The 22,953-nt window shown below is 37.5% G+C and overlaps 1 protein-coding gene across 1 annotated transcript in view; it reads left to right on the forward strand.

The window, feature by feature from the left end:
* LOC128547639 (proton myo-inositol cotransporter-like) overlaps nt 1-20,823 on the forward strand; it is a 74,072-nt gene extending 53,249 nt beyond the window's left edge. Inside the window, exons 2-4 of the mRNA XM_053520681.1 lie at nt 13,726-13,885; nt 20,188-20,191; nt 20,686-20,823. Coding sequence (XP_053376656.1) covers nt 13,726-13,885; nt 20,188-20,191; nt 20,686-20,823 — 302 coding nt within the window. The remainder of the gene's footprint in view (nt 1-13,725; nt 13,886-20,187; nt 20,192-20,685) is intronic.
* Nucleotides 20,824-22,953: the final 2,130 nt, after the last annotated feature.

The following is a 22,953-nucleotide window of genomic DNA, read 5'->3' on the forward strand; positions in this document are numbered from 1 at the left end:
TTTTATCAAACTTATTCAAAGTTAGAAAGTTCCTGAAGTGTTTGAAAAATACCATCACTTTGCGCTTTTGTTTGTTTGTTTTGGGTTTAACGCCATTTTTCAACAGTATTTCAGTCATGTAACGGCAGGTAGTTAACTTAACCAGTGTTCCTTGATTCTGTACCAGTACAAATCTGTTCTCCGCAAGTAACTGCCAACTTCCCCACATGATTCAGAGATGGAGGACGAATGATTTCAGACACAATGTCTTTCATCAAATCGTCACGGAGAACATATGCCCAGCCCAGGGATCGCACTCATGACCCCGTTATCCATAGACCAATGCTCTACTGGGCTAAGCGGGCGGACGCCACTTTGTGCTACACATGGATAGCTCTGTTCAATACGTTTACAATGGTATATACATGAATCTTTAGTTCAACACAGTTTTAAAATAATCTTCATTTCAATAGAGAGCCCGCCCGCTTAGCTCAGTAGGGAGAGCGTTGGTCTACGGATCGCAAGTTTGATCCCCGGGCGGGGCATATGTTCTCCGTAACGATTTGATAAAAGACATTGTGTCTGAAATCATTCGTCCTCCACCTCTGATAATTCATGTGGGGAAGTTGGCATTTACTTGCGGAGAACAGGTTTGTACTGGTACAGAATCCAGGAACACTGGTTAGGTTAACTGCCCGCCGTTGCATGACTGAAATACTGTTGAAAAACGGCGTTAAACCCAAAACAAAACAAACAATTCATTTCAATAGAGCTAAGTTGTTTACCACAGTTGTAAAAATGGTTGGAAAACTTGTTGAGAGTATTGAAGAAATTGGAGCTTACATAAAAGTTTGCACAAAACTCGGTCATTCGGTAAAGCAAATTTTTTACTGAATTGGGGGAAGTTTATGGGTCCCATAATGTATCTTATGAGACAGTTTGTAGGTGGAGAAAGAAATTTCATAGTAGCTCAGAGTCTGTTAAAGATGCTACAAAATCAGGACGACAGGTAAGATCAATGTCTCAAGAGTTAGAGAACTAATTGAAAAAGATGGCAGATATACGATTCGCGATATTGCAAAAGCTGTTGGCATATCACTATTGAGAGTACACTTCATTCTGAAGCATACTTTGAAAGTACGAAAGATTTCTGCCAGATGGATACCTCATCTATTGACAGATTAACAAAAAAAGGGTACGGGTACAAGCAGCCGAATAATTGCTAAAAAAGTTTCCAAAGTTCAACCAAAGGCAGTTTGCAGAAATTGTTACTGGTGACGAGACATCGGTGCACTATTTCGAACCAGTTAGGAAAATTGGAAACAACATATGGCTAACCAAACACGGTAGACGGCCTGTAGTTGCCAAAAGGACAATGAGCACAAAGAAGGTCCTCTATGCTATATTCTTCTCATGTGACGGTATAGCCATACAAGTTCTGGTGCGGAAGGGCAAAAGTGTCACTGGTCGGTATTACCATCATGTCGTTCTAAAGCTCAAGAAATATTATCAGAAAAGACGTCCAGTGACGGGATTTCAACATGTTTGTCTACTGCGTCTAATGCTCCAGCACATACATCTGAAATTACAAAGCAATTTCTGAAGTCGGAGAAGGTAACCGTCTTGCCACACCCACCGTACTCTCCAGATCTAGCCTCCTGTGGCTTTTTCCTTGTTCCAAAACTGAAAAAGTTCTTATCTGGTCGTCGATATAACTCCAGGCAAGCCCCTTGGCTCAGCGGTCAGCCAGTGTCTCATAGGAATACCTGAAACAGGCTACTGTGACGCATTTCAGAAATGGATTCACAGACTGAAGTTATGTATTTCCAACCGCAGAGAATACTTTGAAGAGATGTAAAGTTAATTTGATTATTTGAGTCGGTTCTTTTTAAGATTATACACAATACACATTACATATTGAACAACCATCGTATGTGTCAAATTTGACAGTTATTTGACTATTACTTTGGATTTTACTCATTACATTTTTTTATCAAAGTTGCTCTATAATATATCTTATATCTGAATGTAATGCATTGACTGGGTTATTTTGACGTATTTGTCTGAGATTTATGCAACGAAAACAGATTGCATAAAATGTATCGGGTGCGGTATATGTGACATAAGCCACACACGTGGCTATCGCTATGTTTGTTGTAAAGGCATATCATCACTGGCCGGTGTTGAACATAGCATGATAAAATATTTTCATCTGTGCTTCTGCAGAGAGTGAATTTATGGAGATACCGCGAGCAATAGGAATACTGCGAGCATTATAAGGTTCCACCACTCTACGTCTATAATGTCTTCAACATTTTGGCAACTTAGGACATTGGATAGCCAGCGTGAGCCATAATCCTGTACAGGAATCATAATTTTAGAATTTCTAGATGCTTTATTAGTATGTTTTGGTGGTCTGGTCTGTCGTGAAAGTGTTCCATTCTGATTGATTACTGTCTCTGTTACTTTGTTACTGACTTTGTTATAGGTCTGATGGGCACAATTACCTAACCTTGACATTCTATAATCAATCAAAATGAGGGATAGTCAGAGTTTGTTTTTTCTCTTTGATTCTAGTAAGATGTTACAGAGTTCAGATGGTATTTAAACATTTGTGAGAATTTTGTATATTATTTGGATAGTTAGGTTAATTGATTTTTGTGGAGCCCGCTGGCGGTGTGCTTGACATAATTGTCACAATGGTGGTTTGGTGTATGTGCGTGCGTCCAAGTTTGTCCGAGCTGTAACTTATCCATGAATCAAGGGATTCTTAAGTAATTTGGCACATATGTTTGCCACAATGACATAGTGTGTCGTGTGCAAGAACCAGATTGATAGCTTAAAGGTCAAGGTCATACTTTGAGATCAAAGGTCAAAACTCGGTATGTTTTGCTTGTCCGGGCTGTAACTCAGCCATGGATTTAGAGATTCTTAAATACTTTAGCACAAATGTTTGCCTCGATAAGATGATGTGTCATGTGCAACAACCAGATTGGTAGCTTAAGGGCCAAAGTCATACTACTTAGAGGTCAAATGTCAAAAGTTGGTGCCTTTTGGGCTGTAACTCAGCTATAAATTGAGGGTTTCTTAAATAATTTGGCACAATTGTTTGCCCCAATGAGGTAAGTAGTTGAAAGATCAAGTTGACATTTAGGGGTCAAAGGTCAAAAGTTTCTCTTATCTGGGCTGTGGATGGAGATGTTCTTAAATAACTAGGCAGAAATGTTTGCTGCAATCAGTTCTATCGCCCCCAAATAGTATCATAAATGTTAGTCCTTTTGACAGCTTGCAGGCTTGACATGTTGCCCATGGACATGTAGTTTTTGTCTGTTCTGACGAAGAGAATGCATGTCTCTTGCATGTCCTTTGTTTGGTGAATCATTTTTGATTTGGTTTCTTATCAATAACACAAGAAGTCTTGCACCTAGAGCTGTTAATCACATCGGAAGATTGTCTGTGGTCAGGAGATGACACCCTTAAAGTCTTTGGAGTGGTAGGTTGAGAGTCATGGTTTCTGTGATCTTAAGACAAAAAAAAAAGGTTTAAGCTTACATCTGTACTTCCAATTTCCTCAAACTGCAGTCCTTTTCATTGTATTTGAATTATTCTGCTAACATTTTCTAATTTGACAAATTAAATTGCTTGCAGTTTTCAAGACAGTGCACTTATAAGTTGCTGCAATCCCTATCTAAGTGCACACTTGTTACAGTCTTTTCCTAGCACAGACATGCTGTAATTTCTTCGTAGCACAGACTTGTTGCAATCCCTTCCTTGCGCACACTGCAGTCCCTTTTTAGCACACACTGCAGTCCCTTTTTAGCACACACTGCAGAACCTTCCTTGCACACACTGCAGAACCTTCCTTGCACACACTGCAATCCCTTTTTAGCACACACTGCAGAACCTTCCTTGCACACACTGCAGAAGCACACACTGCGGTCCCTTCCCTGGCACACACTGTAATCCCTTCCTAGCACATGTTGCAATCCCTTCTGAGCACAGACTTGCTGCAATCCCTTTCTTACCAGACATTTGCTGTAATTCTTTTATTACCTCACATTTGCTGTAATCCCTTCCTTACATAGCCTTGCTGCATGCGATGTAATTCATTAAGATTGTGAAAAAGCTAACCTTTCCAAGATGTCTACTGTACTGTCCTTGCAGAGATGACAACTGTCCTAACCAAGATGATGACTGTTTAAAACTAGACGACTACCATCCTAATGGAGACAAATACAGTGAAACACCGCTCGCTCGAGCATTGATGACTCGAGCACCCGGGCTCACTCGAGTAATTCATGTTATCCAGGCCGATTCCCTTCTATTTTCTATGTGAAATTACCATGGTTGGGTCGAGCATCGATAACTTGATCGCTCGAGCATGACACCTGGTCCCTGTGTATTAATTTACTCTTTGTTGCTTATGGCAAACTCGAGCAGAGGTGTCAAAATTGTTCACACCTTCGGCGGTCAGAATGTATCAGTTAATTTAAAATTTTTGCACGCCGTGAGAATTGCATGGTCTATTCCCCGACTATCTTAAATGTTTGTTTTTCGGTATATTTGATCTGAAAATGAGATTAATTATTGATGAAAGGTGGAAGAAAAATTTTATTGATCAAAACCCTTACAGAAGCAAGCCTCTGTGGCATACATGCGTATTTGCTGTGTATATGCCGCGAACACAGTAGTATGGCAGAGGAGTACATTTTACATACACCGCATGCCGCGTACATGCCGCATACTATTTCGAAGAGTACATAGCATGTACGCAGGAGTTCACTAGTACACTTCAAGTACGCAGCACAGACAGAAAATTTAAGGAGTACACTGCATGTACACAGGAGGGACTTGTACAAGAAAATAGTACACTGCATGTACACCGCAGAAATTTGTGCAGTACACTTCATATATGCGGGAAGGACTTGTACAATTTCTTTTGGCATTTATACTTAGTTTTTTTATAAGTTAAAAGTCTGAAGTACACTTCATATACGCGGGAGGGACTTGTTCATTTTCTTTTGGTGTTTATACTTAGAATTTTTTTAGGTAAAAGTCTGAAGTACACTTCATGCAGGAAGGATTTGTACTTTTTTTTTTGGAAGCAAGAACTTGATTTCCGAGTAACTTTTATCTTAATAGCATAGAATAGTTCAGATTATTCTGAACAATGAAAATTTGCCAAACTATTTGCAATGTTCATTTGTGAAGCTTACATCTAAGTGATTTCTGAGCTGCACCTTGCATGCAATGTAAAGTAACACCTGTATATGCAATTATAATGAAAAATTGAGCAGTGAGCTGTGTCTTACCCATGCTCCTCAGCATTTATCCCAGATTTGCCATATGCTTTAAGTGCACATGTTACTCTTAATGTCCAAAGTCGAATTATGGTGCATTTTAGGTCACTATTTAAAACTGTTAATTTTAAACTAAATATGGTATTTTTGAGCATTATGAATTTTGTATGATTTAGAAAAGGCTGCACATGCACAGTAAAACCTGTTCACAGCAGTTACGCCACAATAGTACATATCATGTACGCCGCAGGAGTAAACAGCATGTACGCCGCAGGGGTTAGTACACCGCAGGCTCATTTGCATGTGAAAAGTGTATGTGCCGCGTACATGCTACGTACTATTTCTCCGGTGTACTTCCCGCTTACTAGATTCCTCCAGCGTACATCCTGTGTACTATGTAGTCCACAGCATGTACGCAGCAAGTAGTACGCGGCAGAGCTCATTTGCATGTCAAAAGTGTACTACAAACGTACTATCGGTGTATGTGCGGTGTATATCCTGTGTACTATTTAAAGCCCTTGATTTCAGTACACATCATGTACGCGTCAGATACGCTGTATGTACACAGCAAGAGTACGTGGCAGGCCTTTTTCTTCTGTAAGGGAATTGTTATTATTTTTTATTTTTTTCTGCGGGATTGAGAAGGTAATTATGAGATCTTAATATTTTATTCCACAGTTGTTTGCATGCAAATAAAGGAAATAATATAGCCTTTTCATAAAATTGAGACGATAATTATGAGATCTTAATTTGAAGAAGAAAATTACGAATTCGATTACAGTATTTCAAATAAAAAAATAAATTAAAAAAAATAAAATGTCTTAGCTGTTTCTTCACATGTGCCATTAATGATCTATCATAAATAACGTTTGTAATACGTTTTTTTGAAAATGTCACGAGTGTGTTATTTTTATGCATCACCGTTTCCTGATGCATGGGCTGGTCTTGATTCGCCATGGTTGTGGGGTCACTGAGTCAGTTTTCTTGTGACAGGGCTCATGCATGCTACTTTGAGTTTATGTTGGTCACATTCCTGTTATGTTAGTAAATGTTACTAATGTTTAGATGGTTTGTAATATTTGTTTGTTGAACTGTTTTGGCAATTAATTTGTACATGCATTTATCTATAATGCTGATGTCCTTAAAGGGCCGAGATTTGAAATAAATCTTGAAAAAAAAAACCACTTGCAAATGGTCTCAATGACAATTGGTAAAACAAACTTCAATTTTCTTCTGATGTTGGTCAATGTTTGGGTCGCTCGAAACCATGGATAACTCGAGCATTTTGCTCATCCTCTTGCGACCTCGAGCGAGCGGTGTTTCACTGTACTGTCCAAACAAAAATGACTACTGTTCTTACCGAGATAACTACCAACCTCACTGGGATGACTACCATCCACACTGAGCCAACCGAGATAACTATCATCTTAATTGAGACGACTACAGTCTTAACCAAGATGACTATTGCCCTCACTGGGATGAATACGATCCACACCAAGATGACTACCGTCCACTCTGAAATGACAAGACAACTTAATAACTGTCCTAACAGAGATGACTTAGTAACTGAGATGACTTAGTAACTGCCAGATGACTACTGTTCTGAGATAAATACTGTTTTCTCCCTGATGTTAGTCAGTCTGTCACAAATCTTGTCTGCACTCACATTTCTCATTTGATCTTCACCAAACTTGAACAAAATGTGTTTGCCGATAAGTCCTCGGCCAAGTTCAATAACTAGCCAAATCGACCAAGGCACTTCAGAATTATGGATCTTGAATTACCGGAAATACTGATGCAAGTGATACAGGTCTTGGTCATGTCTCTGTCACAAACCTTGTCCTCATTCTAAATCGACCAAGGCACTTCAGAATTATGGATCTTGAATTACCGGAAATACTGATGCAAGTGATACAGGTCTTGGTCATGTCTCTGTCACAAACCTTGTCCTCATTCTAAATCGACCAAGGCACTTCAGAATTATGGATCTTGAATTACCGGAAATACTGATGCAAGTGATACAGGTCTTGGTCATGTCTCTGTCACAAACCTTGTCCTCATTCTAAATCGACCAAGGCACTTCAGAATTATGGATCTTGAATTACCGGAAATACTGATGCAAGTGATACAGGTCTTGGTCATGTCTCTGTCACAAACCTTGTCCTCATTCTAAATCGACCAAGGCACTTCAGAATTATGGATCTTGAATTACCGGAAATACTGATGCAAGTGATACAGGTCTTGGTCATGTCTCTGTCACAAACCTTGTCCTCATTCTAAATCGACCAAGGCACTTCAGAATTATGGATCTTGAATTACTGGAAATACTGATGCAAGTGATACAGGTCTTGGTCATGTCTCTGTCACAAACCTTGTCCTCATTCTAAATCGACCAAGGCACTTCAGAATTATGGATCTTGAATTACCGGAAATACTGATGCAAGTGATACAGGTCTTGGTCATGTCTCTGTCACAAACCTTGTCCTCATTCTAAATCGACCAAGGCACTTCAGAATTATGGATCTTGAATTACCGGAAATACTGATGCAAGTGATACAGGTCTTGGTCATGTCTCTGTCACAAACCTTGTCCTCATTCTAAATCGACCAAGGCACTTCAGAATTATGGATCTTGAATTACCGAAATACTGATGCAAGTGATACAGGTCTTGGTCATGTCTCTGTCACAAATCTTGTCCTCATTCTAAATCGACCAAGGCACTTCAGAATTATGGATCTTGAATTACCGGAAATACTGATGCAAGTGATACAGGTCTTGGTCATGTCTCTGTCACAAACCTTGTCCTCATTCTAAATCGACCAAGGCACTTCAGAATTATGGATCTTGAATTACCGGAAATACTGATGCAAGTGATACAGGTCTTGGTCATGTCTCTGTCACAAACCTTGTCCTCATTCTAAATCGACCAAGGCACTTCAGAATTATGGATCTTGAATTACCGGAAATACTGATGCAAGTGATACAGGTCTTGGTCATGTCTCTGTCACAAACCTTGTCCTCATTCTAAATCAAACAGTTCTCATCCGATCTTCACCAAACTTGAACAAAATGTGTTTACCAGTAAGTCCTCGGCCAAGTTTGATAACTAGCCAAATTGGCCCAGGCACTTCGGAATTATGGCCCTTGACTTACCGATAGGCCGCTTACTACAAAACTATCAAAGGTATATTTTCTGCGAGTAAACAGTATATAAAGACAGGTTTACTATTCAGATGATCAGGCAGTTGTGGGAGACATGCGTTTTTATCAAAAGCTGAGCTCTAGTTTTTGTAAAGTTCTGATCTCACTTATTTTGGAAAGCACTGTATTTTATGGTTTGATCATTGTGTTATTATCTGAAATACTTCCGACCATTTGAAAACCATTTAACCTCTCAATCTAACCTAGTAAGATTTCTATATAAAGCCAGGGCATTGGCAATTTGAACCCATGTCTTGTTTAATTAGTATTTGCTTATCATCTTTAATGGATCTAATGGATCTTTGCTTATCTTGTTCAATTAATCTTTGCTTTGTCAGTGAACAGAATATGGAAATGGATTTAGCAGATAACTTCTTCATTTGTTTGTCTATTTGTTAGTGTTTCTAGTAATCTTATCCATTCAAGTTAAAGACTTGCTTGAACATACTTTATATTTTACCAAAAGGGGTGTTAAAAAAATACCTGGAAAAATACTCTTAATATCTTTATTTCTGATTCCATTTTGCTAAAATTTAAAAATATGAAGGATAAGAACATATTAAATGAGAATATTTCAGAAAATGCATACTATTTATTTATCGTCTCTAAGGCAACATCACTACCTCTAAAGTGTCCCATTTACTGGTACGTCACTTATTAATAAGTAAGCTCTAAAAAGTGGCCCAACATCATTACGAAGCTGTCACTCACAGTCAATCAATACAACCTGTGATTAGCAGTGGTTCAATGTTTCTTGCCATTAAATGCATTTTCTACACTATAACTTCACATTATTGGCATAATGCTTACATTTCACACTGATATTCACCCAATTCATGAAAAGGCAGTTTGGAAAATATGGAAGTGGCAAGTACTGTTTTAGCAAAAACATTTAATAGAGAAAGAGACAATATTGAGCCGGATGACATCATATAACATTCCCTTATGGACTAGTGTCATTATTTGTCAAAAAAAAAATTAATCATGGCATATCAATTAAGCATTCCCTAATCTACAATATGTAACTATTTCATTGATACATGAAGAAATGAGAGCACTTTTCCAGGTATGTATTGAACACCCCTTGTACATCAAAATGAAAATAGGAAACAAGCTATGATGTTTCATGGATGTTGATAATCTTTAGAAAAAACAGTCCAGGAAATTGATTACTAATATCTGCAATCTGTAGGAAGAAGTGCACTTGAGGGAGATATTGTCTGCTACTTAGACAAGAACAGAATAGTAACAATTATTAATTAATCAATAGTGTTGAGTGCACTGTTAACAAACGCTTCATTCCAAAGCAATTAACCTACAGCTGCTTTGATTTTATGAAAATATAAACATACTATGAATATTTTGTTTATCTTCATCTTGGAGTATGACAGTTGGGTAATAGTTTTAGACAGACATTTATTCCTAACTGATATGGTCCAGTGTTCTGCCAAGGATCAAAAATGATGGGGACACATGTCCCCTTGGTATGGAAAATGTAGGGACATTTTCAACATCTTTGGGACAACAACTTTTGACCATATGTCATTAAAATAAGACCCGTAACACCACTAAAACTATTCCCACCATTGATACTCTTTAAATCAACTCTCCTGAAATTTGGAGTCACTTTCCTTTTTGGCTTCATTCGAATTTTCTGCACTCTTTGTGGTTTGATTTTGTGACACATTAATTTTTCCATGTTGGAGGCAATTAGTGTAGAATGGTAGAATTCTAAGCAGCCAACGAACAAAGACATTGAGTGGAGAACGATTAACAACACCGGGTTTGTGTGTTCTTTTATGGGCTTTTATGAAACTGCATGAAGTACTAAGCCGTTAATCATTAGACTGAATGTTTTTCTTGTCTGCAGATACAGAAATTAGCTTAAAATTGTTCATTGTTGATCAAAATGATGTTTTTGCGGGAAACTCTTCTATTCCAATACGGTACGATTCGTACCCAGTTCCGGTCGTCTTATACGCACATCCGTCCCCAAAACGCGACAACTGATACTTTTTAGCTCGACAGTTCATAGAATAGTAGAGCTATTGGACTTGCCCATGTGTCTGCACTGGCGTCCCGATTTGGTTAAGGTTTTGTATGTAAGCTGGTATCTCAGTAACCACTTGTGGGAATAAATTGAAACTTTACACAACTATTTACTGTGATTAACTGACTTACAATGCACAGGTTCCATAGCTCTGTTTTGCTTTTTTTTTTTACAAAATTATGCCCTTTTTTCGACATAAAATTTTTTGGTTAAGGTTTTGTATGTAAACTGGTATCCCAGTACTCACTAATGGGAATTGTTTGAAACTTCACACACTTTTTCACTGTTATGATCTGACATGCAGAAAGTAGGTCCCATAACTCTACTTTTTTTTCAAAATTATGTCCCTTTTTCGACTTAGCAGTTTTTGGTTACGTTTTTGTATGTAAGCTGGTATCTCAGTATCCACTAATGAGAAAGGATTGAAACTTCACACACTTCTTCACTGTCATGATATGACATGCAGTGCAAAAGTTTAATAACTTTACTTTGCATTTTACAAAATTATGCCCCTTTTTCAACTTGGCAGTTTTTGGTTAAATTCTTATATATAAGCTGGTATCTCAGTACCCACTAATGGGAATGAATTGAAACTTCACATACTTGTCCACTGTCATGAGCTGATAAGCACTATGCAGGTTACACAACCCTGATTTGCATTTTTACTAAATTATGCCCCTTTTTCGACTTTTGTATTCATTCAATTGACAAGGTTGCTGTCCTCCAACAGCTCTTGTTTATGTTTTTATGCCCCCGAAGGGAGGCGTATAGTTTTTGAACCGTCTGTCCGTCTGTCAGTCTGTCCGCAATTTTCGTGTCCGGTCCATATCTTTGTCATCGATGGATGGATTTTCAAATAACTTGGCATGAATGTGTACCACAGTAAGACGACGTGTTGCACGCAAGACCCAGGTCCGTAGCTCAAAGGTCAAGGTCACACTTAGACATTAAAGGATAGTGCATTGGTGGGCATGTCCGGTCCATATCTTTGTCATCGATGGATGGATTTTCAAATAACTTGGCCTGAATGTGTACCACAGTAAGACGACGTGTTGCGCGCAAGACCCAGGTCCGTAGCTCAAAGGTCAAGGTCACACTTAGACATTAAAGGATAGTGCATTGATGGGCGTGTCCGGTCCATATCTTTGTCATCGATGGATGGATTTTCAAATAACTTGATATGAATGTGTACCACAGTAAGACGACGTGTCGCGCGCAAGACCCAGGTCCGTAGCTCAAAGGTCAAGGTCACACTTAGACTTTAAAGGATAGTGCATTGATGGGCGTGTCCGGTCCATATCTTTGTCATCGATGGATGGATTTTCAAATAACTTGGCATGAATGTGTACCACAGTAAGACGACGTGTCACACGCAAGACCCAGGTCCGTAGCTCAAAGGTCAAGGTCACACTTAGACGTTAAAGGTCATTTTTCATGATAGTTCATTGATGGGCGTGTCCGGTCCATATCTTTGTCATTCATGCATGGATTTTAAAATAACTACGCATGAATGTGTGACACAGTAAGACGACGTGTCACGGGCAAGACCCAGCTCCGTAGGTCAAAGGTCCTAAACTCTAACATCAGCCATAACTATTCATTCAAAGTGCCATCGGGGGCATGTGTCATCCTATGGAGACAGCTCTTGTTCTACTATATTTAGAGATTTTCACACCAGTTTTGAATGGATACAGTGGGCCCAATTTGAAAATTGTAAAAGACTGTTTGCAGTTGTAAAAAGGTCCGATATTCGGTACCACTTATATAAGGGAAAAAATCAGTGCTTTATAATTAAGGCAGTTTACCTCCATACCCAATGATAAACACTTTTCGTTATTGAATGAACAACTTATTGTTATGTGATCCAACAAGGTATAACCTGTACCCCCACCCCATTGAGGTGTCATGTAGGGATTGCAGTGATTGTCCATCTGTTAGTTTCTTAGTTCTTCACAAATTTGTGTCCGGTCTTTTTCATCCAACAAGGGATTTTGATATTATTTACCACGTAATAAGACGTCAACAGGGCTTTTTTCCTGTCCAGTCTGTATCTTTGTCATCCATCAAGAGAATAATAACTTCACTTAGCAGAAATTTTCCCATAATAAGACAATGCATCTTTGGCAATACTTAGAACCCTAGCACAAAGATCAAGGTCACATTTTGGTGTCAGGAATGATATATATAACTATGATCTGTGTATTCACATCCACCAGTTAAGCGCTTTGATCTTGCATGTGCCCTGCCTTTGATGTTCTTGTAATTCATAATGAAATTTTAAAAAGAATTGATGTTCATTCAGGCCTCATTTAATAGTGTGAATTTGAACTATAAATATTGACATGTACTTTGAAGTGTTGTGCTTTGTATGCCATGATATTAGATATTTTGCAGAAGCTACAGGCTTTTTAAATAATAAATGAAGTAAGAAAAAGTTGCAGACAATTTAATGTCGTTCTTGCATTGTGTTATTTCAGCTGATAACAGATTCAAAATTTTTATCTCAAAATTACTATTGACTTGTTTGACTTTTACTTGAAATCGAAATGTTGGAATAATGATGGTTTTGTGGACAACTTTCTGACAGTTTCCTACATTATTCTACCTTCAATATAAATAAAAAATTTGTTGTCAACCTAGGGTATTTTAAATACAGAATAAGATTTCATCCTGAATGAGTCAAGTAGAGCATTCCTTCATCAAATACAATAGAACATTTCTTCTATGGTTACAAAAGATCACTACTAGGTACATAAACAGAATAGAGAATACCTGTAATGAGCAGAATAGAGAATTCCTTTTGTAAGCAGAAGGGCACATTACTGCTATGAGTAGAACAGAGCATTCTTCAGTGAGTAGAAAAGAGACCTATGAGTAGAATAGAAGATTCCTCTGTGAGTCATTCTAAAAAAGTGACCTCCTATGTGTAGGAGTAGAAATCAACATTCCTCTTAGAAGTAGAACAGAGTGTTCTTTCTACGAATTTGTCAGTATTCCTTCTAGATAAGAGTTAGAGTGGTCCTTCTAGGAATCAGTCAGTGTTCCTTCTAGATAGCAGTCAGTAAGAATGTTCCTTCTAGCAGTAAAATAGTATTCCTTCTATGTGTCGAGCAGTGTTCCTTTTAGCTTGGAGTCAGAATGTTCCTTCTAGGAGATGAATAGGGTTAGTTATGAATTTAACTTTGAATATTGCAGGTCTTATGTCTACGACGGTGCCAATGTATCTGGCTGAATGTTCACCTGTCAGTATCCGAGGAAGGCTTGTCTCTACTAATATTGCCATGGTTGCTTGTGGACAGTTTGTTGCAAGTATCGTGGATGGTGTTTTTGGTGCAGATGAGAAAAATGGATGGAGGTAAAGGAGATTAAGATTTCTAACTAAAGAATTTTCTATTTGTTCCCTGCTGTTTTTTGTGTGGGAGATGACTTATAGCCCCTAGTCCATCTGTCCATCAGTAAGTCATGCAAAGTGGGACCCTGTGATAACTTAAAAAGTGCAAAATATTTTTGTATGAAATTTTGTACATGGATAGATGGTAATATGGAAAATAAGCATGCACTTTTATTTTTTTATGCCCCCGAAGGGAGGCATATTAGTTTTCAACTGTCCGTCCGTTAGTTGGTTCGTTTGTCACAATCGTAACATTTTGCTTGAAGGCACTTTACTCACGAACCACTGCACCCAGGACCTTTAAACTTCACATGCCGATAGTACTTATTGAGTACACGAACCCCTATTGACTTTGGGATCACCAGGTCAAAGGTCACCAGGTCAAAGGTCAAGGTGCTGCGGGGACATTTGTCACCATTAGTGACAGCTCTTGTTCTATGATAAAAGGTATACAGTTGCTGTGGCAACAAATAAAAGCCAAGAATGTGGCAAAGAGGGAAACTGCAATTATATAAAAAGTACAGGAGAACTTTTCATGAAATTTTGGTACAGAAGGGAATATAGAGAACATGCAAGTTTTTCATTTACTCAGTTCGTCTGTCCATCTATTCATCTGTCTTTTCTTCTGCCAGTCACAAATGGTGAATTTTGTCTTAAACTAAATAAAACATATTTTTTCATGCAACTTGATACATAGATAGATGACAGATAGATAGATGAAGAAATTGCTATCTTTTATTATGCTACTGTTGCAACAAATGTGGTTGCTATGGCAACAAATAGTCTTACATATATGATAAAACATGGATTCTGCAACATGGGTCATGGGTTCAAGTCTCACATGGGTCACAATCATGCCTTCTCATATGACACAGCAGTACTGGTTATTCCAGGAAGTGGGCTCGAGAATGGTTCAAATAAGATTCAAGCTTTCATTGCAGTCAAACTGAAATAGTGTATAGTAAACTAAGTGATGTACTCTGTTTAATATTTAAAAGTACACTGTCCTTTTTATGCCCCCGAAGGGAGGCATATAGTTTTTGAACCGTCTGTCAGTCTGTCTGTCCGCAATTTTCGTGTCCGGTCCATATCTTTGTCATTGATGGATGGATTTTCAAATAACTTGGCATGAATGTGTACCACAGTAAGACGACGTGTCGCGCGCAAGACCCAGGTCCGTAGCTCAAAGGTCAAGGTCACACTTAGACATTAAAGGTCAGTTTTCATGATACTGCATTCGTGTCCGGTCCATATCTTTGTCATCGATGGATGGATTTTCAAATAACTTGGCATGAATGTGTACCACAGTAAGACGACGTGTCGCGTGCAAGACCCAGGTCTTAAAATGGTTTTACACAAATGGTCCTGGAGTGACCCTGTACCAAGATTATTCAAATTATACCGATTCCTAAAAAAAATGGCCGCCAGAGGGCGTGATCACTTTTCCCTATATGTATATAGTGGAAACTTTAAAAATCTTGAAACTGCTAACCCGATTTTAAAATAATTTTACATAATTATTGTATATTATGGTTCGATCTTGTGTGACCTTCTACAAATAGTGTTCAAATTTTTTCTGATTCGTCTAAAGAAGGTGGCCGCCAGAGGACGTGGTCACTTTTCATCAACAATTTCTTTAAGCAATATCTCATCCAAAACCACTAAATGGATTTTGATGAGTTTTTGTTCACAGGTGGTCTTAAGTCTGTCTTTGTTCACAGATGGTTTTCTCTTCTGTCTTTGTTCACAGGCAGTATTAAGCCTTTATTCACAGGTGGTCTTCTGTTTTTGTTCACAGGTGGTCTTCAATCTTAAATGTTCACAGGAAGTCTTTAGTGTTTATTCACAGTCAGTCTTCAGTCATTTGTTCATAGGTGGTTATCGGTCTCTGTTCTGGGGCAGTCTCCAGTTTTTGTTCACAGGTGGTCATCAGTCTCTGTTCTAGGGCAGTTTTCAGTCTTTGTTCACAGGTCGTCTTCTGTCTTTGTTCTGGGACAGTCTTTAGTCTTTGTTCACAAGCAGTCTTCTGTCTTTTTTTCACAGTTGGTCTTCAATTTTTGTTCACAGGCAGCCTTTAATCTTTGTTCACAGTTGGTCTTCAGTCTTTGTTTTTTGCCATGGCGGAAACTTGCCATGGCAAAATTGCCATGGCAGAACTTTGCCATGGCAAAATTGCCATGGCAAAGTTGCCATGGCCAGTTTTTGCCATGGCAAAATAAAAAAAACTGAGTTATCGATATGAAACAACATATTTCTACCAATACATTCGTTTGGAAATAGTCAAAATAACTTTTTAAGAAAAATGAAAAAAATTGCCATGGCAATTTTGCCATGGCAAAATCACGAATTTTCTTGCCATGGCAAAATGGCAACACATTTTGCCATGGCAAAAGACCGATTTGCCATGGCAAAACCGCTTTTGCCATGGCAAATGTAATTTTCTCGTACTGATTTACAAAAAAATAGTAATGATATCATATCAAAACATACTAACTTTAAAATAGGTGGGTTAATGTAACAATTTAAGGCACTTTTCATTTTTGTAAAGCGCGTATAAATATGGGCTGAATTTGCCAAATACCGGCGTGGCAAAAAGAAACCGGCGGCTATTCTAAGTGGATTTTAGTCACTTGCCAAGAACAGTACAAAATGGTGAGGAATCCAGAAATAATGGCCAAGTGAACAGTATGCAAATTTAAGATGAAAAGCTTTGGAAAAAAACTTTCTCTTTCCAAGTAAAACCAATATTTATGCCTTGTAGAAGTTTTATGTATGGACTGATTTGACATTACATGTAAGAAATTAGTGGTTGAAGCTGACAATAGATGTGTTTCAACTATTCCTAATCAGTCACTTTCATGGCAAGGCTATATATATAAAATGATCAGGGCTTTAACTTAAATATGTAACTAAACATTATGATTGACTGTTATAATTTTGTCTGACACCAGAGTCACAAGGTTTTCATGTAATTGTCTTGCATACTGATTCTACTGAATACTTCTTGTAATTGTCTTGCATACAGATTCTACTGAATAAGAGTCAAAACCGATTTAAAACAGTTGAATTCATGGCAGATTTAGTAAATAAAATATAGTCTACAATATATTGACACTTGTAAATAAAATGTGAACTGCGCTAAATCTACCTCGAATATGTCATTAGTGTCAATTCCGGGCTATTTTTGGAAAAGATATCGGACAAAACAGTCGATATGAACTCAAATAATATTTTTAACACTACATATCGCTTAAATACTTACTTACCTTGAGATTCGCTAACTGTCATTCTTTATAAAATCGAAATAAATCATCAAATAATTGTTTTTGGTAGTTTCATTCTCTCCGCGACCTTCGATGTTTACAAATGGCGTGTCGATTCAAAGGGCGAAAAATTATCAATCTTTAAAAATTTTAAAAAAAAGGGAAAATTGAAAAAACACGGAAAAAATTTAAAAAAGTCACTTCATTTTTTTTTTTGCGGTAAGGTAGAGAAATTAAAATGAAAAAAAGAAATGCAAAAAATTCCCGCGAACACTGTTAAACCCCCCTTTTTTTTTTTTGTGCGTAATTTTAATCAAATTTTTTCCCTAAAAAGACAAAACCCCGAATTTGACCCAAAATGTCTTTGCTGGTCACATTAAAAAAATTTTTTATTTTTTTTTATTTTCTCTAGGGAAAAATATTCAAAACAACTGTTTTTTAAACCCATATTTTTTTTAAAAATTTCACAGCAAATTATGTTTTGTATCCATAAACTTAGTTTCAGACTTAAAATTTTTTAACATGTTTTGAAAAGTTTTTCGGGTAAATTTCCCGCACGGGCCCCTGGCTTTCTAAAACATAGATAAACCATTTCGAACACTTCTCTTAACTGGATAAAAGTTATTCTTACCTTTTCGCAAAGGTTTCCTATATTAAAAATTGCACCCCCAAGGACCTAGAGGCATAGGGTTATAAGCTAAAAATACTATAAATAAAAGTTGTTATTTTTAAGGGGTTGTTTTGCTGCGAAAAAAATTTCATTTAATAAAAAATTTATATTTTTAAAAGAGGTGAGAGTGAATATACATAATGATTAAATATGCATCAAATTTTGTTTTTTTCCTTAAAAAAATTTGGGGCATTTTTTTGAGTCATGCTGTTCGCTTATGGTTTCTCTAATTGCTATAGGCTTTGAAAGCGAACAGCATGGATCCAGACTGCGCAGATGAGCATGATGGTCTGGATCCATGCTGGTAGCAAAGCCGCTATGTTGGTTTTCTCATTAAGTGGCTCATATACGAAGGAGATGTAGAATTCACAGCCACAATAATTTGCATCCATTGTTTGTAAAACCTAGAGATAGCCATGCAGCCCTCTCCCACAAATATGTCAGATTTGGTGTGAAACCCATATATAGATTTTAAAACCCATAACATTCCACATGTGTGTTCACACTAGTGAAAACAATGTGAATTATATTTTAATATAACATTAAAACTACCTCTACCTCTGGAGGTAGTTTTAATGTTACATTAATTTTTTATGCCCCCACTTTGGGGGGGGGGGGGTGGCATATAGATTTGCCCTTGTCCGTCCATCCGTCCGTCCTTCCGAGAATGTTGTGTCGCGCCTAGCTCCAAAAGTATTTGACGTAAAGTCACAAAACTTTACAGGAATGTTGGTCAGCATGTGTAGTTGTGCACCTGGGGTTTCGCGTCCGGATCCATTCAGTCATGTAGAAGTTATGGCCCCTGACTTTGTAAAAATTGGTCATTTTAGTGTTGTCGCGCCTAGCTCCAAAATTATATGACATAGAGTCACAAAACTTTACAGGAATGTTGGTCTGCATGTGTAGTTGTGCACCTGGGGTTTCGCGTCCGGATTCATCCAGTCATGTAGGAGTTATGGCCCCTGACTTAGTAAAAAATTGGTCATTTTAATGTTGTGTCGCGCATAGCTCCAAAAGTATTTGACCTAGAGTCACCAAAGTTTACAGAAATGTTGGTCAGCATGTGCAGTTATGCACCTGGGGTTTCGCGTCCGGATTCATTCAGTCTTGTAGGAGTTATAGCCCCTGACTTAATTAAAAATTGGTCATTTTAATGTTGTGTCATGCGTAGCTCCAAAAGTATTTGACCCAGAGTCACCAAAGTTTACAGGAATGTTGGTCAGCATGTGCAATAGTGCACCTGGGGTTTCGCGTCCGGATTCATTCAGTCATGTAGGAGTTATGGCCCCTGTCTTAGTTAAAAATTGATCATTTTAATGTTGTGCGTAGCTCCAAAAGTATTTGACCTAGAGTCACCAAAGTTTACAGGAATGTTGGTCAGCATGTGCAGTTGTGCACCTGGGGTTTCGCGTCCGGATTCATTCAGTATTGTAGGAGTTGTGGCCTCTGACCTGGGAAAAAATTGTCATTTTAATGTCATGTAGTGGGGGCATCTGTGTCCCATGGACACATTTCTAGTTTTTTATCCAGTTGACTTTGAATAATGCACATTTTAATACACATTGTGTGTGGATGCAAACTGAATTAAAAAATAAATCTGTTTTAAACACATTTAAACTGTAGTCTGAACAGAGTGTTTATTTAGAGCTTTGATTTTTCAAGAATGAAAATTTGATCTTACATGTAAAACATACCAATATTCTGTTAATTGCATAGCTTTTCTAAACAGATTTTGATTTTTTTTTACCAATTTCACCCACATAAAATCACAGACTTTACATCCTGAGATCTTGATGTCATAGTGTTTATATATGAGAAAGTTGAAGCATTTTATTTGATTTTTGAGTTCTACTACATGTGTATAATTGTTTGTGTTCAAGTAACAATGTATGCCAGTGCTTTGATATAAGTACTGTTTTCATTATTTGAAATTCCTATTCTTCTTCATTCAATGCTTAGTTCTGTACCAGTGAAAATTATCACTTTGAAAATACTAGAGAATAGAATCTGCTAGATATATTTCACTCTAAAATTTTTGAAAATCACAATTAATGGCAGCATTTGCTGTCTACATAGAATTCTAACACAACTTGATTCATCTTCATATTAAACAAAGAAGGCTGAAAGTTGTTGGTTCTGACATCTCAATTTATTACGTCATGGCCTCAAAGGCCATAGTGGCGCGTTGTAAAAGAAACCAACAAAAAAGCAGGCAAATATTTGATGTACGTCGTCAAGGATGTACTTAAAAATCCTTGGTAACGTGTTAGAATCGTAATAATATATCTCATTTAGTGATTTGCTCTTGAATAATACCATTGTTTTTCATTCAGATGGGTATTATTATATCACAAGGGTTGTGTGCCCTCGTGATATAATTCCTTTGCATCTGAACTCCAAATAATGATTTTATTCAACGACAAATCACTGATGAGATACATTATTTCTTAAACGAATGGGGTTTGGAGGTGTGGGGGGGGGGGAGCGTTGGTCAAGGATTAAAGTGTGTTGAGGTATGCTTTCAATGCAACAGACATCAGAAACGTGGCTATAATGCTGACTGGTTAGCACAGTATCAAGGAGTTAAGAGTAACAGGCTAGAGGTGAAGATTTGAAAACATGTGGGGGTTTGTAGGACAGATTTATACCAAATCCATGAAAATTTGATAGATTAACTGATATCATTCTGTTAAATATTGTTGTAGATTCTTGACAAGTAAACAGATAGCATGTTTCCTGTAGAACTGTATGTTCCTTAAAGAGTAGCTCAAGAAACCATAACCTACAAATATTCAGGCAATTATTGATTGATCATAATTTGTGGTATATAGAATTACAGTGAGTGGAGTACTGTCACCAGTACTAATGGTGATGAAAAGAGATTTATTGGTAATGAGCAAGGACAGAATCTCCTGATCTCATCATCTACAATTACACTATACTGGAATTATATTTCTCTTGACAGATAGTCTCCATAGATTAATCAGACAGATTTTCTCCTATGATTTTTACAGTAAGGCCCTTATACTGTCTCAGAATGGCTCCCTGAGTAAAACTCTTGCCCAGATGAGGTAATTTTTCTCTTGCAAGAATTGTATAATTCTCAACAAATTTTGACCTGAATCGACACCTACTCCCAACCCATTTCCCCTCAGTTTCTCCCTTAATTGAATTCAGTCTTGATTAAGCCAAGAAATAATCTTTAAATTCATGGGATTATGTATGAAAATTTAGGTTGAATGTAGTGCTATCGTAACTCCTCATATATTGTCTTCCTTGTTAGCTCATCTGAGCCAAAGGCTCAGGGTTAGCTATTGTGATCGCTCACTGTCCATTGTCCTTCCGTCCACACTTTCCTTTAAACAACATCTCCTCCTAAACCACCTAGCCAATTTGGATGAAACTTGACAGGGATGATCCTTGGATGGTCTTCTTTAAAAAAATTCAAAAAATTGAATTCCATACAGAACTTTGGTTGCCATGGCAACCGAAAGGAAAAACTTTAAAAATCTTCTTGTCCAAAACCACAAGGCCTAGAGCTTTGATATTTGGTATGTAGCATCATCTAGTGGGCCTCTACTAAGACTGTTCAAATTAATCCCCTAGGGTCAAATATAGCCCCGCTCCGGGGGTCACTTGGTTTATATATTATATAGGGAAAAGCTTTGAAAATCTTCTTGTCCAAAACCATAAGACCTAGGGCTTTGATATTTAGTATGTAGCATCATCTAGTGGGCCTCTACAAGGATTTTCAAATTATGCCCCTAGGATATAATTTGGCCCGCCTGGGGGTGGGGGGAGGAGTCACATTGTTTCTATAGACTTATAAAGGGAAAAACTTTGAAAATCTTCATAAAAAAACAAAAGGCCGGGGTTTTGACATTTTGTAGCTCAATAGTGGGCCTCTCAAAGATTGTTAAAATGACCACCTAGGAGAAATAGGGCCTCGCCCAGGGGGGTCACATGGTTTGTAAAGACTTGAATAGGAAAAAAACTTTAAAATTTTTTTGTCTGAATCCACAAACCTAGGCTTTTGTTTTTTTGGGTGTAGCATTGCCTTTTGGGGTCCACTACCAAATTTTAAAATTTATTCCCCGGGGGAAAAGGGGCCCTCCCAGGGGGTTCCCATTTTACAAACATAAATAGAAAAAACTTTAAAAATATTCTTGCCTAAACTGCAAGGCCTAGTTTTTTTATATTTGGTAGGTTGCATTGCCTAGTGGTCACTCCCAAAAAATTGCAAATTATGCCCCTGGGTGAAAAGGGGCCCCCCAGGGGGTTCCCTATTTTTTTACATAACTATACGGAAAAAACTTTTTAAAAACCAGTTCAAGGCATATCCTTGAAAATTTGTAGTACATGCCTAGCTGATCTCAACAAGATTTTTCAATTTGCCCCGGGGGTGAAAAGAACCCCCCCCCGGGGCACTTCATATAAGTTTAAGGAAAAAATATTCAAAAAAATTATCAATCATATTTCCAAGACTGTTAAATTATATTTACCGATACCCAAAGTGAAAAGGCATAAATTTGGACCTTGACCTACTGACCTAAAACCTTGTTTTTTTTTAAATACAACCTGAAATTTGGATGACATTACATTTTTACACACCAATCAAAACCTGACTTTCGACCATAAATGTACCCACTACCCACTGACCTCTTCTTGTTTTTTTAAGATACAGCCTTAAAATTTTTGGAGGGCTTACATTTTGTACCTTATCTTAAAACTGACTTCGTGACCATAAAACCACTGCCTACTTTTTTTTTGAAGCTTTAGAAAAAAAAATTCTTTTTTTTTATCCTGTTATATTATTTTTGGGTTGTCAGTTCGGATGGTGGTCGGCATGCATCACGAAATTGAAAAGTTTAAAATTTCAAAAAGCATTACAGCAGAATACCAAACCTCGCATACAGGTCTTTGCTCACATGTACTTTTATCCTTTTAACCTATAAAAGCGATTTTTTTCCCCTTGATTTGTAAAAAAAAAAACTAAAAGGCTTATCATAAAAAAAATTTTTTAGGTTTTGGGAGGAATTTTGGGGGGGTTCCAATTTTACCTAACTAAATAGGAATTTTTAAAAAAAAATCTTTTTGTC

The sequence above is a fragment of the Mercenaria mercenaria genome, chromosome 13, assembly GCF_021730395.1.
Source record: "Mercenaria mercenaria strain notata chromosome 13, MADL_Memer_1, whole genome shotgun sequence".
NCBI classification, from domain to species: Eukaryota; Metazoa; Mollusca; class Bivalvia; order Venerida; family Veneridae; genus Mercenaria; species Mercenaria mercenaria.